The sequence below is a fragment of the Microtus pennsylvanicus genome, chromosome 16, assembly GCF_037038515.1.
Source record: "Microtus pennsylvanicus isolate mMicPen1 chromosome 16, mMicPen1.hap1, whole genome shotgun sequence".
Taxonomy (NCBI): domain Eukaryota; kingdom Metazoa; phylum Chordata; class Mammalia; order Rodentia; family Cricetidae; genus Microtus; species Microtus pennsylvanicus.
The window spans coordinates 28,310,620-28,331,754 of NC_134594.1; the positions used below are offsets into that span (position 1 = coordinate 28,310,620).

The 21,135-nt window shown below is 34.9% G+C and overlaps 1 protein-coding gene across 3 annotated transcripts in view; it reads right to left on the reverse strand.

The window, feature by feature from the left end:
- Nbea (neurobeachin) overlaps positions 1–21,135 on the reverse strand; it is a 492,297-nt gene that overhangs the window by 416,618 nt on the left and 54,544 nt on the right. For all 3 annotated transcript variants that reach the window (XM_075950839.1, XM_075950838.1, XM_075950840.1), the window contains exons 2-8: positions 13,929–14,160; positions 10,457–10,557; positions 10,117–10,212; positions 9,448–9,569; positions 8,552–8,678; positions 5,173–5,292; positions 2,663–2,809 (exon numbers count right to left, since the gene is read on the reverse strand). In XM_075950839.1, coding sequence (XP_075806954.1) covers positions 2,663–2,809; positions 5,173–5,292; positions 8,552–8,678; positions 9,448–9,569; positions 10,117–10,212; positions 10,457–10,557; positions 13,929–14,160 — 945 coding nt within the window. The remainder of the gene's footprint in view (positions 1–2,662; positions 2,810–5,172; positions 5,293–8,551; positions 8,679–9,447; positions 9,570–10,116; positions 10,213–10,456; positions 10,558–13,928; positions 14,161–21,135) is intronic.

Consider the following 21,135-nt stretch of genomic DNA (forward strand, 5'->3'; position numbering starts at 1 on the left):
CAATCTGTAGAACCACAGAGGTTAGGACTATGAGAGACAGATGTATCTTGTTAGGAAAGGGAAATAGAATAGTGATGGATGGGGGAACTGGAATAAGAGGATAAGTGGAAGGGAGAGAAGAACGGGAGTTAAGGGACGGAATATGGGAAGAGGCAGCTAACATTAAGGACTGTTTGAAGGTAATATGGCAATCTACTACAGTAGAAGCTTACTAAAATATATACATATAAGAAGGTGATCAAAAAAAAAATCACCAAATAATGGGCAGAGTCCCAACTGGCCATCTCTTGTAACCAAATGAAGTTTCTAGTACCTGAACTGGTTATATCAAATTGAGTTGTTAACCAATGGGTCCTATGGAAATCCCCAAACAACTCATGCTGTTGCCAAAAGTATAGGTTACTAGGTGGCTCTCCACAAACACCAAGGTCCCATTGCTAAGGACAATATCCATACAACTCAATGAAAATGGAGAGGTTGGACTGATGGCTACATAGAGCCTTCACCATTCCAGCATCATTAGTACTGGAAGGTTCTCTACATGCTTCCAAAAAATAAATGTAAACACCAACACAGCTACAAACCAGTGAATCAACTGCAAGATATGCTAGGGCAGTGGTGGCACAAAGCTTGTGAAAGTAAACAACCAGTATCTGATTTGACTCAAGGCCACTCCATGAACTGAGTTATTAAACACCCAACACTGTTTGGGTGGCCACGAACCTGACACTAGATAGCCTAGGGACCTGGGGGAAAAACAAATACTAATGTTCTTTTAAAAAAGAAAAATAACAATAAAATGTCTCCTAACAACTTTCTGCTATACTCATAGGTCAGCACTTTGTTCAGCCATCACCAGAGAAAATCCCTTTCACAGAAGATGGAAACAAATACAGAGACCCACAGTCAGATATTATGCAGAGAGTGAGAGATCTTGGAACACACAGCCCTAAATGGAATGTTTCATCAAATTCCTCCCCTCAGGGTTCAGAGAACCCTGCAGAAGAGAAGGATGAAAGAGCATAAGATCCAGAGAGAATGGAGGACACTAAGAAAATAAGGCCTTCTCAATCAACATGAGCAGAGCTTACATGAACTCAGAGACTAAAGAGGCATGCACAGGCCTGCATGGGTCTGCACCAGGTGCTCCGAGTTTATAATATGGCTTCCAAATTAGTGTCTTTATGGGATTCCTGAGTGTGGAATCAAGTGCCCTCTCTTGGGCTCTTTTCCTTCTGTTCATCTGTCTTTGTCCAACGCTGTTGAGTTAGTTTTTGTTTTATCTTTTATTTTATTTAATTATTATTCCTTAAAAGTTTTTTTTCTTGTTTTCTCTAATGTCAGAGAGAACCTGGTAGGAGTAGCAGGACAGGAAACTATAATCAGGCTATATTACGTGAGAAAGGAATCTATTTCCAATAAAAGGGGGAAAGAGAAGATTGGGGTAGAGGCGAAAAGTGGCTATACTAACACCAATTCATATCTAGGCCTAGTGAAACAAATAAAACAAAATGGACACAAGATAGCTGCATGTTATGCCACTATCACACAAAACAGCAAGGCTCTTGTATGTATTTTGGTTATTAAAATCACTGGAAATAACCAGACCATTTTAAAAGAATAATTTGGTTACTTACATATCTATAATAAAACATTAATATGAATGTAAAAATGTTTTAAAAGAATATTTTAATATTTAGTGTGTTGCTCTTTCAAAACAAACTTCCCATTAATTTAAACATCAAACTTTTTTTTAAAAAGCAACATTTTAATACAAGACATGTGCTCCTCAAACATTATCAACTTGACTGATAATGTATAATATCATCTGACCTCCAAATAGTCTGAAATTGTACATATCCAAATGTGATTTAAGTAATTTACCCATACATACCAAGTGTACTTATTAAAAACTAATTCACAGCTATAAATGCTGAATCTTGCCTAAAAGGCATCCATTTCAAAAGGTAAATAGAAATCGGAATAATATGATAAGTCAGCATCAGTGGTTTTGTGACAAAAGCACACCTATTACCCTATTCTTCCTGACTGTAGGGACACAGGTGAATGAGTGATCTCAATGGGACACAGCATTTGACACTGCTTCTTCTTCTAAAGCTCTCTTTTTTCCATGGCACCCCTTCCAAGATGTCATTTTTATTAAAGATTTATTTATGTATGTATTTTATTTGTACGAGTGTTCTACCTGCATGACAAAAGAGGACATCAGATGCTGTTACAGATGGTCGTAAGCCACCAAGTGGTTGCTGGGAATTGAACTTGGGATCTCTGGAAGAGCAGCCAGAGCTTTTAACCCCTATGACCTCGACAAGTCATTTTGTTTATTTGTAATATAATGTACACATTATAAAATCTGAGATTTCAGATACTACTTTAATAAGCAATATACTTTTAGAAAATAAGTTTATAAAAATTGACAACAAAGGGCATGTCTTTAATATCAGAACGCATTTATGAAAAATAAAAAGTTCATGAAAGAACAATAGTTAAAAGTGGCAGACAAAAAGGAGCATCACAATAAGGTTCAAAAAGTTGGGATGACACTCATAATGAACAAAGATTTTCATTAAATCTACAGTGTTACAGTATAGTATACAACAAGACCTCTGCAGGGAATTCATAATAATATGACCATTCCTACCTTATAACCAGGTCCTAATTGATGAACTGCAAATATTTGTGCCGGGTTAAGAGCTTCACTGAACACATACACGGCCCCAAGCTGACCACAGAATACCCTATTGGCATCAGCAGTTTCTGAAGATCCAAGAAAGCACTTGTCATAGCTCTATTTTTAAAAGTCACAAGAAATGAGTTGTTATTTTTTAAAGACAGATCATTTAAGAATACACTTCTTCATTATAACATAACTATGTTAAGATACCAATAATAGTGAAAGTACTGAAAAAGCTATTTCCAGGTATTTCAATAATAAAAGTCAATGAACAAGTTTTAGAGAAAATAACGTCAGTTACATAGGAATTAAGCACACACCATCCTTCACATACTCAGATTTGACCACTTTTTCAAATTGTAACACTAAAGACAAAGAGTTTATAATTGAATTCATACCTCAGAAGACAAATTATAAATTGTTGACTGAAGCAAAGTTAATTTCAAATTGCTAATATTCACAGCTGATCAAATTTAGAGAGGTTAAAGTGAATCAAAAGACAGACTTTATCAAATCTTGACTATAAATCCATAGTGTTAATTTTCTTTTAATTCTTCTTAATTTCTCCACATGGATATACCACAGTTTTTTTCTGCACTAAATGATGGAGAAAATCAGCCTCTTCGTTTATGAGTAGGGATTATACAGGAACAAATACGCAATAATGATTAAATCTGCTCACAATATCATCCACTAAATGATCTCCCAAATTGAAAGTATGGCACACCTACATCCTTTCAATGCCAACCACTGAAACCAGAAGCAGTAGTTACTGCCCAGTGCCCTCCCTCAGGATATCCCGCACATTAATTCTAATAAGAACACCAATATTCAGCTATCAATATAGACAGAGCCACAGAGAAATCAATTAGTGGATAGACAGATCTATCAAATATGAAATCCCATTTCATATTGTGCCTCACACAATAATGAAATAAAATGTTAATGGAATACAAGAACTCATCACTAAATATTCAAGTGTAATTTAAATTGTGTAAACTAAAAGTTATTACTACATAAGGAATTTGTACATGCCTAGGCTTCTCCATTTCTTGAAGAACTATCACAGCAAATTTAAAAATCTTTCGTCTTTTTTTTTTTTGGGTGGTGTTGTTCTAAATACTGTCTTTTCAGTTTCAGTCAACAAAACTGCGGGGGCTTTCTTTATAATATGTTAGAGACTGCATCCCCCTACAATATCAGTGTGTAGGAAGAATCATATTTCTGTGTTCTTATTTGCCTGTGGTTGCCCTATGAGTCTGTTGGGCAGTAAAACACATTTCTCCTATAAGAAAGGGCACAGGAAGGAACTTTCTAAGTTCTGTGAGTTCCGGGTAGCTTCTGTGTAGTCATATTGATTTTCTTTTTGCTGTTGTGTCTTAAAAAATGTTCTTAGTGAAAATCCAGGTATCTTAGCTTCCCAATCATACAAAAACAAGATAAAGTCTACTTGGCTGGATCAGGACAACTTGTCACCCGCAGATTGGAGACAATGTAAACAGTACCATTCATTTAAAAGAAAACAGAACAAGAGAATACAACCTAACCCCTGCCCTCCAAGGTATTAAAATTAAAGGAGATGCAGACAAAATTTAGAAGCTTATTTTACTTGTTTTTTCTTAAAAATGAGTCATTACGACTACAACTTGGTATGCTGAAAGAGTTGTGTATCACTGGCCTCAAAGATAATTTCAGCACTACAACATTTCACTTTGGTCCTAAAATGCCAGAAGAAAGGGAACACCCAAGCTACAAAAATAGCAAGCATTTTTGAGATTTCAACACTATGTCTCCTCTATCTAGAATCAGTGTCACCTGCTCCAAGACAGACACACAAAGTGAAGCAAGTGTCTCTGTGTTTTGATGGCAAAACATCCTGAATGTGACCTGTCTTCTGTTTTCACAGTCCTTTTCCCTAACAGATTCCAAGCACTGCAGTCATATTGAAGTCTCTTTGTGTTTGTTTTTTGTGTTTGTTCGTTTGTTTGGGTTTTTTAATTTTGAGACAATGTTTCTCTGTCTGTCCTGGAACTCTGACTGTTCTGGAATTCACTTTGTAGACTAGACTAGCCTCAAACTCAAGAGACACAGCTGCCTCTGACTCCTGAGTGCTGGGTTTAAAGGTATGTACCACCATACCTAGCCAAATTTAAGTTTTTACAGTGTAAACTTGGTAAGCTTTTTGCCCTGGGTCAGATGGCAAGCCCAGGCCTATGTTTGCATATGAGATACCTATATGACCCCAAGACACCACATAACCTCATCATATCTTTAATTTTTTAAAATATCATTAAATCATGTGTCTGAAACAACTGCATACTATATTTAAAAGTTAAATATAAATTAAGTTAATTAAAAATTAAATATAAATTAATAAAACCTTTCAAACAGAAATTTGCATTTTCTACAAAATAGCCATTACTTATATTACAATAGGAGAACATATTGTAAAATACATTTAAGAAATTTAGACTTACATCATTTGTGTTAACATGCCAAGCCATGTCACCATAGGATACCAGCTGGCCATTAACGTAACAACGGATCTCACTGTTCCTCCATCGATTGTAGATGTGGACAATGCTGATCATGTACCACTGCAATACAACAACTAAGATGTCAGATGTCACATGCAGTTACTACTGTCTAAAATATAGTCACAGCCTTTGCACTTCCCTACAAGAGGTCTCAAGAAGTTTGCATCTCATGGCCCTTTCTCCCATTTCTTATGCCCCTCATGAAAGAAAAGGCCAGGGAACTCCCAACCCCCAACACTGACAGATAGAAAAAGAAGTGACTGCTTATGAACTGATGGAAAGGAACACAGCATTTGAAGGCAATCACAGAAAAATCACTATGAGTGAATACACTTCATATGTAACGCTCAGGATGAAAAAAATGCTCAATGAAAAAGGGGAAATAATGTTGAGCAAAAGGATGCACAGAGCCTTCATGAAACTTTCCTCAGTTTAGATATCACAGCAACAATAGCAAAGTGACCTTTTGCTTTCTGTACAATGGTTTATCCCTAAATATCATGGGACAAATTAGATTATATCATAATAGTTTAGAAAAATAACTGGCAATAGTGCTGAAGTATAGCTGCCAGGCAAGTGTGGATGCCGATAAGCCTACAAAGCTTCAAAAAGGAAACCATCAGAGCATGAATTAAGAAGACGAATACACTGAGTCAGAAAACTAGGAGTTTTCAAAGTTTCACTTAAATGGATTGATAACATTAACTTATTTAATAAAATATGATGACCAAGTCTAGAGTTTTGAAACTAACAGAATTTATTTTGGATCATAAGTACAATACTTAAGATATATGAATACATGAATGTATAAATTAATGGCTAAGTTAATCTCAGTTAAGTTATATTTATTTTTCTGTTTCTTGAGATGATCAAAATGTAGTGGATACAAGTGAGTTTTCACCATTTCAAAGGACCCCAATGTTTTACATATTTTTACGTTAAAAACAGTAACAGAGTAGAGAAGCCTACTGACACTAATCATATATACTGTGACCTATATTCAATTATTTTTACACAAATATCACTAGAAGCCATGCACTGACCACTTTTTACAAATGAGGTGACATGCTAATAGTTACACTCATTTTCACAGTGTCAGACACCTCTTAAGTGGGTGCTGCTAGGTGCACGGCATTTTAGGAATGGTTAGTAACCCACTCATTGTGGTATAGCTTTCCCTTATTGAAGTATAATAAGAAGGTAACTACCACAACTCCTGGAAAATTAAGAAAGAAAAAAATAGATGATTTCTCTATAATAACAATAAAGCCAAATAATTATAATTATGATTTTCAATTTTGAGATTTATTAGAATATTTGCAAAAAAAATTGAAGCTGAATCAATCCCTGGAACTTACTCCTCCCAAGAGCCTTTGCCATCCCTGTATTTAAAATCCAAAAAGAAATAGGAGTGTGTTTTCATAAGCAAACAGGGAAAAAGATAAAATGTGAACAAATGGATTGAACTGCTTTTACTTCACTAATAACAATTCCACCTGCTTGTTTCTTTTTAACTTCTACCTGATTTTTGGTATCGTTATACTTTATTATAAAACTTTTTTATAATTTCCATTAAGGATCTGGGTGGATGGAAAAGGGAAAGGATCAGGTAGGAGTTGGAAAAGGGAAAACCATGATCAGAATATATTATGTGAAAAAATGTATTTTAAATAAAAAAGGAAACTACAGTATTTGTCAAAAATATATATTTCTAACATTTGCAATTCTAATAATCTTTATTTATATCCAGATCAGTGGTTCTCAACCTTCTTAATGCCACGACTCTTTAACATACCTCCTCATGCTGTTACTTCATTGTTACTTTATAACTATAACTTCGCTACTGTTGTGACCTATATTGTAAATATCTGCTATGCAGGACATCTGATAAACAGCCCCCACAAGTTGAGGAGCACTGACCTAGACTGATGGCACTTATGTCTTAAGAGAACAAAAGCTCTTTTTATTTAAGTATTTTTTCTTGTGTCTCCATGTGTGTCAGTGTGAAGGTGTTAGATCCACTGGAACTGGAGTTAAAGACAGTTGTGAGCTGTCACTGTATGTATTGGGAGTTGAACCTGGGTTCTCTGGAAGAAAAATAAGTACTCTTAATCTTTGAGCCATTTCTCTAGATTAAGTCATATTTTTATATAGCTACCCAATTTATTGGTATTCTACTGAATTCAATACTCTGACAGTCATTTGAGAGAATAAAAATGAATCCATAACAGATTTTAATCAAAACACTCACTAAATGGGCATATAAATGAATGACGAAGATTTGAAAAGAATAATTATTAAAAGAGTGGCATTAATTATATCTGAAAATAATAGATATCAAAAAAGATAGGTAGGGGTACAGCTCTTTGATACAGTGCTGCCTAGCATGCATGAATCTCCTTGGTTGAATCCCCAGTGAGGAGAGGAGGGAAAAATGGAAGGGAGGCAATGAACCCAGAAAAAGATGACACTGAATTGTTACAAGGTAGAACAATCTGAGAGGATGTGATATAAAAACTGAGAACTGTCTGAACAAGTAAACCTAATTCATTCTGATTATCAAACACATGGACAAAATGTTTATTTTGTAGTTATTGAAAAGTAAATCATTAGCTTAAGCAAATGAATATCAGCAAGATGTCTACTCTTAGTGTATAAAATAGTTTAAAAAGAAACATATCAAGATGAAGAGAAAGCAATGTGAAAAAGATAAGTAGCAAATAATGAAATTTCAAAAGGAAATAGAAGTATTCTTAAAGACATAATACATAGTACTAGAAAAGTAATCAAAAGAAGATGAAGAACATGCCCCAATTATTATGATGACAGACATCTAAAGCAGAAGATGTCAGCACATATGTGAATGTGGACCTGGAGAGAGGAAACTCAGTGTTTTTTGTTCTGAGGTTTGAGAGTGAAAAGGCACCCAAGTGGAAACATCTCACAATGGTGAGAAGACAAGGAAGAGAGCAATGAAGAATAAGAGTACAAACAATTATGAAACTGAATAAAAATCCCAGTTTTTTAAAAAGAAAAACAAAGTTCTGTCCACTGTCACGGTCACATGCCTAGGTCCTACAGGTATGGTATTCAGTAAATATTCAGCAAGTTCTTCCTGGAAGAATTAGATCAGACTCAGCAAATGAATAAGCATTGAGAGAAACCACACATAAAGGTAAGAAGAAATCACAGGAAAGAGAAAGCAGTGAAAGGCAGGAGTAAAGTTAAAGAACATTACAGAAGTCAAAGCAACAAAGTCCTGAGACAAGGCGAATGGCAACTGACATGATGTCCAAGGGAAGCATCCTCTCTGCCCTACCTTGCGTGGTTGGAAATCATACTTCACACAGTGCTGGAAACCTTTGCCTTTGGACTTCAGAGATGTGACTATCAAACAGTTGCCAACAAAATGAGCAGAGTAACCAACTCCTTTGCTAGTACGAAAACTGTATTAATACAAGAATATAAAAACTCTGATTAAAAGAAATATACCAACACCTACTAAAACCTTACACAATGAAACTTAATACTCTGTATAGTCATAGTAAACACATTGGCCAAATAGAAATTTTAAAAAACGTAAGGTTTATAAGTAACTAAAAAATTAAGGAATTTAACTCAGGAATAATAGACCATGAAAACTTTTTATACTTAAATGTAAAATATCACAGACATAAAACAAATTAATAATCAAGGTGTCTGCTGGAAAGACTTCATCTACTGTGAAGGACCATCTCCACTTAGCCATTCAAAACTCACTTCAACATAGTTCATGTTGTTAATAACAACTTGATCTCAAGTTTCCAATGTTTATCAAAAGATCTTACCAAAAAAAAGCCCGTTTTGTAATTATGTGAATGAAAAAATAAGTATGTGTATTTCAGTCTAAGTAAGAATATGAATACTAAACAATCTTATTTAGATTTCTTTCATGGCTATTATTATTTTTAGCCCCTAAGTCTACTTGTCAAAAAGAAAGAGTAAACAAACTGTAGTGGGAATTGGTGTCTTAGCTACTACATCTGATACTAGATGATCCCTCTAACAGATTTATCTTTGTTTCTTATACTGTAATGGAAGAGAAAATAAGAAAGACACTTACCTAGAATTGATAGTAAATAAATAAATATTAACTATATGGGTTTTACAGTAATATTTAATTTCAATATTCAAATTCATAAAAACAAAAGTCCTAAAATTAAGCATACTACTTACCAATAAAGATAAGGTTTATCCTTATCAACATTAATGTTATTTAATGGATCCATACGAAACCAAGTGTTGAGAGTGAAGCCATTCTGATAAGGCCACTTTGCAATAGGAGGCAATGCAATTGCCTACAAGATAATGAAGCAAGGTAAATTATCAGTTAATGAAGTACAAAGTCAGTACAATCAAACTTCCCTTCTCCAAACCCCGCCTTTAATTCCAACAATATAGACACATTTGACTACTGACATTCCTCAGAATTTTCTGATTCAGATTCTCTATGCTAGTTTTTGTAGGACTTCATTTTGTTAATGCAGCTGGAATAGTTACAGCCGGGAAAACCTGCCCTAAAGAGTGTTAATGGAGTCAGGGACAAACTCTAAAGCACTGGAAGCCAAACATAACAAGTAAACAGGGCACACATGATGCATATTCACAATCCCTGCCTCAGGAAAGCTGAAGCAGGAAAACTGTGAGGTAGATGCCAGAGTTACATAGCAAGATTATCTCCAACCCCATCCCACAACAACAACAACAACAAAAGAACCACAGACACATACAATATGATTTTATTTTCATTCATAGGACAATCTAGAAAGGACAAACTAATAGAACACCAAATAAACTCAAATAACAGAAAAATAGGTAAAAATAAATACATGTGTTTAAACTTACCGCAGCACTACACCCAGGAAAATTGAAGAATGTATCAGGACCATGTCTCTGTGGCATCTGATTAAGAACTGACAATAATTTTACTGCATGCCTTGGCTAAGAAAACAATAAAAGAAACAATAGTTGTACAAAGTTAACAATAATACCTAATAGAACACTTTTAATCAATGGACTGTATGGTAACTATTGAGAAAATTGTATTGAAAAGATTTACTAAATGGTTTAAGAAGGAAACAGTTATCATTACCAGTTCAAATACATGGCTCTCCAGGGACAATCTGTTCAACAGTAATTATTAATGTACTGATATTGAAGACTCGTCCCTCTGACCACAGCTTACCCAGATTCCACTTTCTCCTCGAAGCATGCTGAATAAAAGCTTCAACTCCTTGACAGTGATGCTGTAGCTGGCAAGAACCCCCAGCATATCAACCAGAAGATCTGCAGAGGAGAATAAAGTTATTCTGCACTCTAGGAATGAGCACATCTGGCAAGCAACTATATTTTGAAAGGGGCAGAGAGTTACCAAATGTTACTTCTATTTTAAAAAATCTAATATACCTAAGTGTCCTCATGAATGCCTCTTCAGATTCGTGATGCAGACAGAGAGATTTATTACAAGTAGGAAAAGGAAGGTAAAAATATTTAAAGGTACCAAGACAGCATTGAACAATGGCTATTTTAAAACTGGCAGCTGAACAACAAAACATGGTAGTGAACCATTTAACTCTAGGTTAATTTACAATTTTAAGAATTTACTCAACATGAAGGACTATTCCAAATGCTTTATATGTAGAAATATCAGAAAGCCTCAAATAAGACTACAAGTTTTTAAATATCATCATCTAATTTTAAAATTGGGCAAATTATGGCCCAGACTATAACTTAGTCACACTGCCCAAAAATGCATGCCCAGCAAACAGCAAAGTCAGCATTCAAACCCAGACAATTATGAATTCTCTCACTTTCACTCACTAATCTACAACTAGATCTAATTTAAACACAATGCTACTGATTTTCATTATGCTAATGTAATATTTATGAATCTGTAACAGACACAAGTCAACAAATAATGAGAAAAATCAATCTTGTATCTGATAACTTTCCCTACATATTATGATTAATACTTCTCTCAATATTCTTTGTAAAAAATTAATCAACTAAATATTGATACATCTCACATTCCAAAGTTAATAAAAACGCAAGTTAATAAAAATACACACATATATATATATACATACATATAAAAGTTATAACAATTGATATTAGAAAGTAAATTAGAAAATAAAATCCATATTGTCAAATACACAAATTAATGACTGGAATTTGAAAAACTAAAATATATATTCAAAATTAAATATGGTTATCTTCAACAATAAATAATTCATTATTTTTTAATTACCAGCACAATATGTAAACAATCTCTATGGTAAAATTTTGACAGTGTGTATGCCATTTTTGAGAGATCTTTAAATGAAGCAAAATATCTCATTATTTAAATAATTAAACTGTATAAAAATGTTAGTATATAAAATTAGGCTTGTTTCAAGAGAAAAGTCTATATAAAAATCAAAAATCTTAAAAGCTGGAACTTTTCAGCTAAAATAGTTATCACTGGCAATTTCCTAAATGATTACAAAAATACTTTGGAAAAATATCAACTTTATATTTATAATGATGAGGATAAAGGAGACAAAATTTGTGGTAAGTAACTTTTTAAATTTTTTTATATATTATACATTTTGTAGATGACCCATAACTAAGTAGTTCAATTTAATTTTATTATGGCAGAAAATTTTGCAACCACAAAAATTTTAAAGAGGAAAAAATTACTACTGCTATAAAAGTTTTTATCAATTTACTACAAATATTTAACCACATTTTAGTGTTAAGTTAAATTGTTAACTTAAGAGTGTCTCTATAAACTTCACACACCACAGCACTCAAAGAAGATACTCATCTATCAACAGTATGCTGATACTCATTCAAACTTTCAGCAAAGTATCCAAATTTTAATTTCTCTATTTTAACTGGTTAAGCAGCATGTTTGTTTTTGTGCTTTTCCAAAATATTCATTCCCATTTTTCATATTCTTGGCCATAAGGCCCTTTTGGAAGGAAATGTTAGCAAAAAAGAGAGAATTTAGGAACTTCAATTATAACAGAGAATGACTTATCAAGCCATCGCTGCTTTCTTATTTGGGCACTCATGAATTAAGTTCCAGTAACTACTATAAATTATGTATATAATTCTGCTCACTCTAAAACTATTCTGTAAAGTAGTAGCCAGATTATTCAAAAAAAAAGAAAAAAAAAGCTCCTTATCAGGACTGAAAGATCATATGATTTTCTAAACAATGTATACTATACCACCATATTTACACACACACACACACTCACATTTATACAAATTCCTGTAAAATAACTCTAAATATTGAAAGTAATGCCAAGTTTAATCTCATTTTAAGTCATGCTATTATTATGCCTCCAAAACCATGATCAAGAGAAACACATGCCACTTTGGACACGATTTCAAAATAATTAGAAAACCAAATTCTGAATAATTTCTTTTAGATATAAAATCTATTCTTATTAATCTCACTTATTAATCACTCTTATTCATTTCCTTCTTTCATAATGTTTTACTCTGAAAATATAAAAATTAAAAGTCCATATGTGAAACCTTTAAAAACTTCTCTGTGTCTTAACTATTTGTAAGAGCTAAATATATTACTGTACAGTCAAATTAGCACTTTGGGAATTATAGAATTATTTTTATATCAGAATATATGCTTAACATCTATTTCTTTTTAAACAAGCAAACCAAAACAAAACAAAGCCCGATTTTTCAAACTCTACTTATGTTCTAGAGATAACTGCTGCTGTGGGGTTGTCAGCCAAACATTTCTTCTGAAACACATTTAACTACAGAGGAGACTCACCTGCAGAAAGCTAAGAGTTGGCCGTAAAAAAAAAAAAAAAATCCAAGATTTCAAGAGTATTATTTCAAATAATATAATAAGCAAAATAAACCCATTTTATATACATTTTATATTCTATTTCACAATATGTACTTATAGTGATTGGGTGAGGCTCACATATTTGAATACTTGCCCTCCAGTTGGTAGAATTGCTTGGAAAGGAGTGGAGGCGTGGCCTTGTTAAAAAAGAGGTGTGACAGTTGAGGTCATTAGTGTGTCTCTCTCTGCCTCTAACTTGCAAATCAAGTTAGGAGCTCTCAGTTGCTCCTACTGCCTTATCTTTGCTCTCCCATCATGGAATCTAACCTTCTGAAACTGTAAGTTCAATAAAACATTTTTTTTTCATTAGCTGCCTTAGTTGCGGTGTCTTAACACAACAATAAGAACTCAAGGCTAAGTTTAACAGAGAAGTGTCCTCCAAAAATATGAAGGCAAAAATAGATATATCCTGCTGATTCTTCAGGTTCTAGGTGCAGCAGACTGGAAAGCCATAGAGCTGCAGTAACTTGGTTAATGGCTCTGACCTACATATTGTGGTATTTTAAATACCGCTTATTTTTTTGATAATCTTCTATTATACTTAATTCTTCATAGTACTAAGGCTTTAATAAAACTTAGGGGAGAAATCTAGTAATTATGTTTACCTAGTACAATTTTCTTTTCTCTTCTAATCTGTACATTTCCATTAGCATAAAAGGCAATTTGTCCATATGTTCCTATTTATTTCTTTTAAATCAAGGCAGTTTCTACATGTTTTCACTGTAAAATATAAAGTAGTACATGAAACCTTCTAACTATTTAAATCTTAATTTTCTGTCGAGCCATGCCATACCTGCAATCATGTCATCTACAGCACTCATTTTCAGCAATACTTGCTCAATCAGTCCCACTTCTGTGCTGGTCTGTAAATTCCGGACACTTTTTCGTAAGATGGCTGTAAACATGCTCCATATTTCTGCTTGACATGTGACATCACAGTGCTCCAAAAGCTCGGTCATGCATGTTATGCTCTCAGCATCCTGGATAATAAAGTTCATCTCCAAATCAAATTCCCCACCAACCAGCTGAAAGTAAATAGGAAAAATAGGAAAAAAAGTAAGTAAAAATGACATGGAAGGTTATTTACAACATTAACATAGAACAATACCAAATCATCAAATATCAAGGAAGTATGGAGACTAAAAATTTTCTAAGTCATCTTACATAAAGCAAATTTTGATCAAAGTTTAAGAGTTACAGAGATAAGAAATGAAACAGCCAAACAAGTCTCATTTTTGCAGAAACAAGAAAATTTACTTTCAAATCTAGAGAAACACAGAAACTACAGCAAATAATTACTGGGTGAGATTCAGGACAAATTCCCATTTAAAAATATCAGAAAAGATCTAGTATCTAAAGATAGATATTAAGACAAAAGTCATTTTCATTTTTTATTACTGAAGTTATAGGTGGAAAAAGCAATGTAATAAAAATAGTTTTGTTCAATTTCAACATAGAAAATGAAGAAATATAAAATTAACAAAAGAACAACTTACAGTAAGTGTTGAAACATTAAAAGATTAATTTTTACAAAGAAATATGTAAGGTTTTACAACCTTCTAAGCCATAAAATTAAAAAAGGAGAAAGTTAATTTACTGTCAACATTATAACTTGTGGCAAATGACTCAAAAATACTACTGTTCCCATCAACATACTAATTTAAAGACCATTACTAGCCCCACTAAATGCACAGTAACAGATGAACACACAGAATAAAATTCTATAATGGGCTTACTCTTTGTTGATCAAATCACATGATTTATTACTGTGGTAATAATAGAATAAGGATGACCCTCATAGGTGGCACTATTTGAAAGGATTAGGAGGTGTGGCCTTGTTGGAGGAAGTATGTCACTAGGCATGGACTCTGAGATTTCAAAAACCCAAGCCAGGTCCAGCAATTCTCTTTTTCTGATGTCTATAGATCTAAATGTAAACTCTCAAGCTATTTCTCCAGTACTATGTCTGCCTGTGTGTCACCATGCTTCCTACCATGATGACAATGAACTAAATCTCTGATACTGTGAATAAGCCCCAATTAAAGCTTTCCTTTATAAGATTTGTGTGATCATGGTGTCTCTTCACAGCAATATAACACTAACTAAGACAATAATACTCAACTGAAAGCATTATTTTTACTAAACAATGATAACCTGGCTATGCTTTTAGTCTACAGAATGAAATACTTAGAAAAAAATATTTTTTAAACTTGATATATTTGAAAATATTCATTTGTTCATTCAATAAGCATTTTATGTATTAACTGTTTTAAGAACTATTATATACTTTTGACAAGAAAAGTTTCACACACTAACAGTAGTAAGTTCCAGGAAGAGGTGAGTACATGTAGTCTCTCTTATTCAAAACTAGCAAGACTACAAAATACACAAGCATAAAGGCTGGCTTAAAATAAGGGTTACTGTAAAGTGACAAAAAGGAAATAAAGGTTAGGAACAGACAGAAAATAAAACTCAATTTAAAAAAAAGAAACTCATTTTATAAAACTCAAATTAAGAATTCATTTCTTACAACTGAAAGGCACCCCAAATCTAGATAAACAGCGATAACAGGGCAAATGATAATAGCACCACAATCTCACCTAGCATGGTGTCAGTACTACTTATGTCTTCTAAGAGTCTATTATCATCTTTACTATAGACACAAAGAATCTCAGGCACAGAATTAAATAACTTGAAGATAGTCATAACATAGGTGAGAGCTCCAGGTCCAACCGCAAGACTTTCTTTATAAGAATTTGTATAAACAATAAAATCTCATTTAGGACTATTCTACATCATAAAATTAAACATATTTCTCAGAAGCATCACCTTTAACGATAGCCACAAATAGCATAAAATATCTTGGGGTAACTCTGACCAAGGAAGTGAAAGATCTATTTGACAAGTACTTTAGGTCTTTGAAGAAAGAAATTGAAGAGAACACCAGAAAATGGAAGGATCTCCCTTGCTCTTGGATTGGGAGGATCAACATAGTAAAAATGGCAATTCTACCAAAAGCAATCTATAGATTCAATGCAATCCCCATCAAAATCCCATCAAAATTCTTCACAGACCTGGAGAAGACAATAATCAACTTTATATGGAAAAACAAAAAACCCAGGATAGCCAAAACAATCTTATACAATAAAGGATCGTCTGGACGCATCACCATGCCTGACTTCAAACTCTACAATATTGAAAACAGCTTGGTATTGGCATAAAACAGAGAAGTCGACCAATGGAATCGAATAGAAGACCCGGACGTTAACCCACAAACTTATGAACACCCGGTTTTCGATAAAGGAGCTAAATGTATACAATGGAAAAAAAAGAGCATATTCAACAAATTGTGCTGGCATAACTGGATGTCAATCTGTAGAAGAATGAAAATAGATCCATATCTATCACCATGCACAAAACTCAAGTCCAAATGGATTAAAGACCTCAATATCAGTCTGAACACACTGAACCTGATAGAAGACAAAAACTCTACAACACATGGGCACAGGAGACCACTTCCTACGTATAACCCCAGCAGCACAGACATTAAGGACAACATTGAATAAATGGGACCTACTGAAACTGAGAAGCTTCTGTAAAGCAAAGGACACTGTCACTAAGACACAAAGGCAGCCCACTAACTGGGAGAAGAACTTCACCAACCCCGCAACTGACAAAAGTCTGATCTCCAAAATATATAAAGAACTCAAGAAACTAGACCGTAAAAGGCTAATCAACCCCATTATAAAATGGGGCACTGAGCTGAACAGAGAATTCTCAACAGAAGAACTTCAAATGGCCAAAAGACACTTAAGGTCATGCTCAACTTCCTTAGCGATCAGGGAAATGCAAATCAAGACAACTTTAAGATACCATCTTACACCTGTCAGAATGGCTAAAATCAGAAACACCAATGATAGCCTTTGCTGGAGAGGTTGTGGAGTAAGGGGTACACTCATCCATTACTGGTGGGAATGCAAACTTGTGCAACCACTTTGGAAAGCAGTGTGGAGGTTTCTCAGGATCAACCTACCCCTGGACCCAGCAATACCACTCTTGGGAATATACCCAAGAGATGCCCTATCACACAACAAAAGCATATACTCAACTATGTTCATAGCAGCATTGTTTGTAATAGCCAGAACCTGGAAACAACCTAGATGTCCTTCAATGGAAGAATGGATGAAGAAAGTATGGAATATATACATATTAGAGTACTACTCAGCAGTAAAAAACAATGACTTCTTGAATTTTGCATTCAAATGGACAGAAATAGAAAACACTATCCTGAGTGAGGTAAGCCAGACCCAAAAAGAGGAACATGGAATGTACTCACTCATAATTGGTTTCTAGCCATAAATAACGGACATAGAGCCTATAATTCGTGATCCTAGAGAAGCTAAATAAGAAGGTGAACCCAAAGAAAAACATATAGGCATCCTCCTGAATAATAACCTTCATCAGGCGATGAAAGGAGACAGAGACAGAGACCCACATTGGAGCACCAGACTGAAATCCCAAGGTCCAAATCAGGAGCTGGAGAGAGAGCACGAGCAAGGAACTCAGGACTGCGAGGGGTGCACCCACACACTGAGACAATGGGGATGTTCTATCGGGAACTCACCAAGGCCAGCTGGCCTGGGTCTGAAAAAGCATGGAATAAGACCGGACTCGTTGAACATAGCGGACAATGAGGACTACTCAGAACTCAAGAACAATGGCAATGGGTTTTGATCCTACTGCACATATTGGCTTTGTGGGAGCCTAGGCAGTTTGGATGCTCACCTTACTAGACCTGGATGGAGGTGGGTGGTCCTTGGACTTCCCACAGGATAGAAAACCCTGATTGCTCTTAGGTCTGACGAGGAAGGGGGACTTGATTGGGGGAGGGGGAGGGAAATGGGTGGCGGTGGCAGGGAGGAGGCAGAAATCTCTAATATATAAATAAATAATTTAAATTTTATGTTCAACATTTTCAATTTATGACACAAAATTCAATTTTAAGTAGCTAGCACCTCTGATTAATTTTGATCTTTGATTGAACTATTCTCCAGTTGCACTTCTGTATCTGAAAGAACCTTTCTGGTTTGTTTATAAAAATTATTTGCAAAAGTGATTAAGTGACTGACTCTCGATTCAAGCTTCCTGCATTCAGATCCAGTCTAAACCACCTACTGGCTATATGACCTGGCTAAAGCTACTTCTCTAAACCACAGAAATCTAACAGTGATTGCAGGTCTCTTAGCATGGGATCTAGAGAGATGGCTCTGTTAGTGAAATGCTTGGTGCACAAACTTAAGTATTTAAGGTCAAGATTCTCTAAATTAAAAAAAAATCTGAGCATGGCAGCCCCTGTCTGTAGTTTCAGCACTGGGAAGGTGTAGACGAGCATCTCTACAGGCAGTCTAGTTGAAACAGTGAACACCAAGTTCAGTGAAAGATCTGGCATAAAAACAAACAAGGTAGAGAGTCCAGTGTAATAGAACATTTGAAATTAGAACACAGGCGGAAAAGGCAGGCAGATTTTTGTGAGTTGGAGGTCAGCCTTATAGACACAGTAATACAGTGAGTTTAGGCCAACCAGGGGTACATAATGAGTCCATCAAAGAAGAAGAAAAAAAAGAAAAAAAGTATAGATTCAGCTACCCAGTGTCAGCATCAGTATCCACACACTAGTGCACACATGAATATATTCACATCCACATACTCACACACATACAGAAGTACAGGACAAAATGGCAGGCACAGTCAGCATTAGGTTGAAATTTGTTAATAGGAGAGCTAGAGCAACCCCAATTTTCCATGTAAAACATGGACTCATCTGACCCAATATAGATGAAGACCTATAAAACTGAGTCAGCTGGTCTTAAGTTTCTAGCAAACAGAGTACTGCACCATGACATTCTCTATCTTCTTGAGTATCTACCAAACCCAACTAGTATTTCATCAGTCCACACAACTCTAGAATACCTAGCTATTCATTACTACATGTCTAATTAACCTGAGTCATCATCATATGAAACTGTTCGCGAGTCATTAGCAACCCAGAAGAGGTTTTCCATCTCACTGATATAAATATATACTGATGAAGCTAACAACAGGTATGAAACTGTCCATGACCCTGTATATAAATCATGCAGGAATAAGAATGCAAAAATGGAAAAGACAGCACTGAATTTTTTTAGATTAATCTTTTAAACCAGTTTTAAATACTATAGCAGAGTCTGGTATAAATTCAAGTACATATATAAATAAAGTAAGTAAATATTAAAAAAGGACTCAAATAAAAGAGAAAAGGCCTGCTTTAAAACAGAACAAATGCCCACAATTCTAGCAATTAAGTTCTGCTACCTAAAGTGTAAGTTTCCATCTTTCACATTCAATAACACACCATCCTTCTATGTATCATTTAATTACAAAAAAAAAGTACAATCAAGGTTCCATGAATTCTTGGAGTCTCCAGTTCAGCCCTGCACAATCTAGAAAGTGTCTCTCTCTCCCTTCCCCTTCCCTTCCCTTCCTCCTTTCCTCTCTCCCTCCCCCTCTCTCTCTCTCTGTCTGTCTCTCTGTGTGTCTCTCTCTGTGTGTGTCTCTCTCTGTCTCTATCTCTCTCTCCACTCTCTCCTCCTTTCCACTGTACTCCCCAGGGATTCTTAAAACAAAAGAAAACAAAAAAGGCCATTTCCACAATGGCAGCTTCCTCCACTCAAGTCCCCAGTAGCTCATTTCCTGCCTAAGTGATCAGTTAGTGATACTTGGGCACAAAAACAGTTTGTGGCAGACATGTCAATACCCCTGGCCTACTCCGTGCTTTAGTTTAGGGTGGGGGGTATTCAATCTCTGGGACCAGAGAACTAACCCTAGAGTTGTTCTCAAGAAACCTATTGCATACTTTTTCAATTTGACTTCATCTGGCTCACTTCGTCAGCAGAAAACCTTTAATGGGGACTGGGGTACAAAACCTATTACATGCCTCAGAGATACTGTGAAGAGGGTCAATTTTTATCTAGACAAAGCTAGTCTTTCTAACTTATATGGTGATTGTTAACATAGTTGTATCAAAGAGACTGTTGTAGGAAACTATCTTCCCAAATTAGCAAAATACTCATCCATCTATTATTCCATAGGTGGTCCAATAGTTATCAGAAACTAAGCCATATAAGCAAAAGCAGTCATCGTATTATTCAAACAACAGTCTACAAATCCTGTAAAGAAAAAGTGTAAATGGTTTTCGAGGGAAAGTGAAGACAAGTGAATTAAATATAACCTGGGTCAAATAAAAATTCCAGATACAGGTTTCTTATTCATATAGAAAATGCTTTTTACTTTATACAAAATCAGAGGTATAGATGTGAGGACTAAAGCTGTGTTTTAAGTTTAAATTACTATGCTTGATATCTATAAAAAAATGCATCTAACCTGCAAGTCCCACTTGCCTAAGGACAAAGTAACTCCCTGGAATCCTTGGGGGTGTTGTTCATGTAAAATAACAAGCCACATGTTTTCACTTCTGCAAATTAGGTTGACTGCCCCAAGTGCACAGGATGTGATTGATCAAACATAGGAAGAAGGTATATAGGCAGAAAGTATGTTAGAATGTATGCCAGCCTGTGACTGAGAGAAGGCAAGAAGCACAATGCCTTCTGGGTTTTGTCTTTATAAGCACCAGACAAGCCATTCTCTGAGAATCCTGGGTATGGACCTGGCCACTGTCCATCATCCTGGCTAACATTTGATAAAGCTTGCTTCAAAATTGGCTCAAAATTGTAGTAGTGGTCTTATTATTTCCCCGAGGGATTAACAGTAGACTTGCTTATAAAAAAATCAACATAAATGTCACGGTTACAGTAACTATGAAGAAAGACAGACTGCTGTAAGAAATGACATTTCTAAAGACAGCAAACCACAAAAATATAATCATTGGGGAAGTGGAAATTATTTGGTAATTTCTGGCATTTTATTTAGCTTTGGTCTTCTGGCATTTTATCTAACTTTGGTCA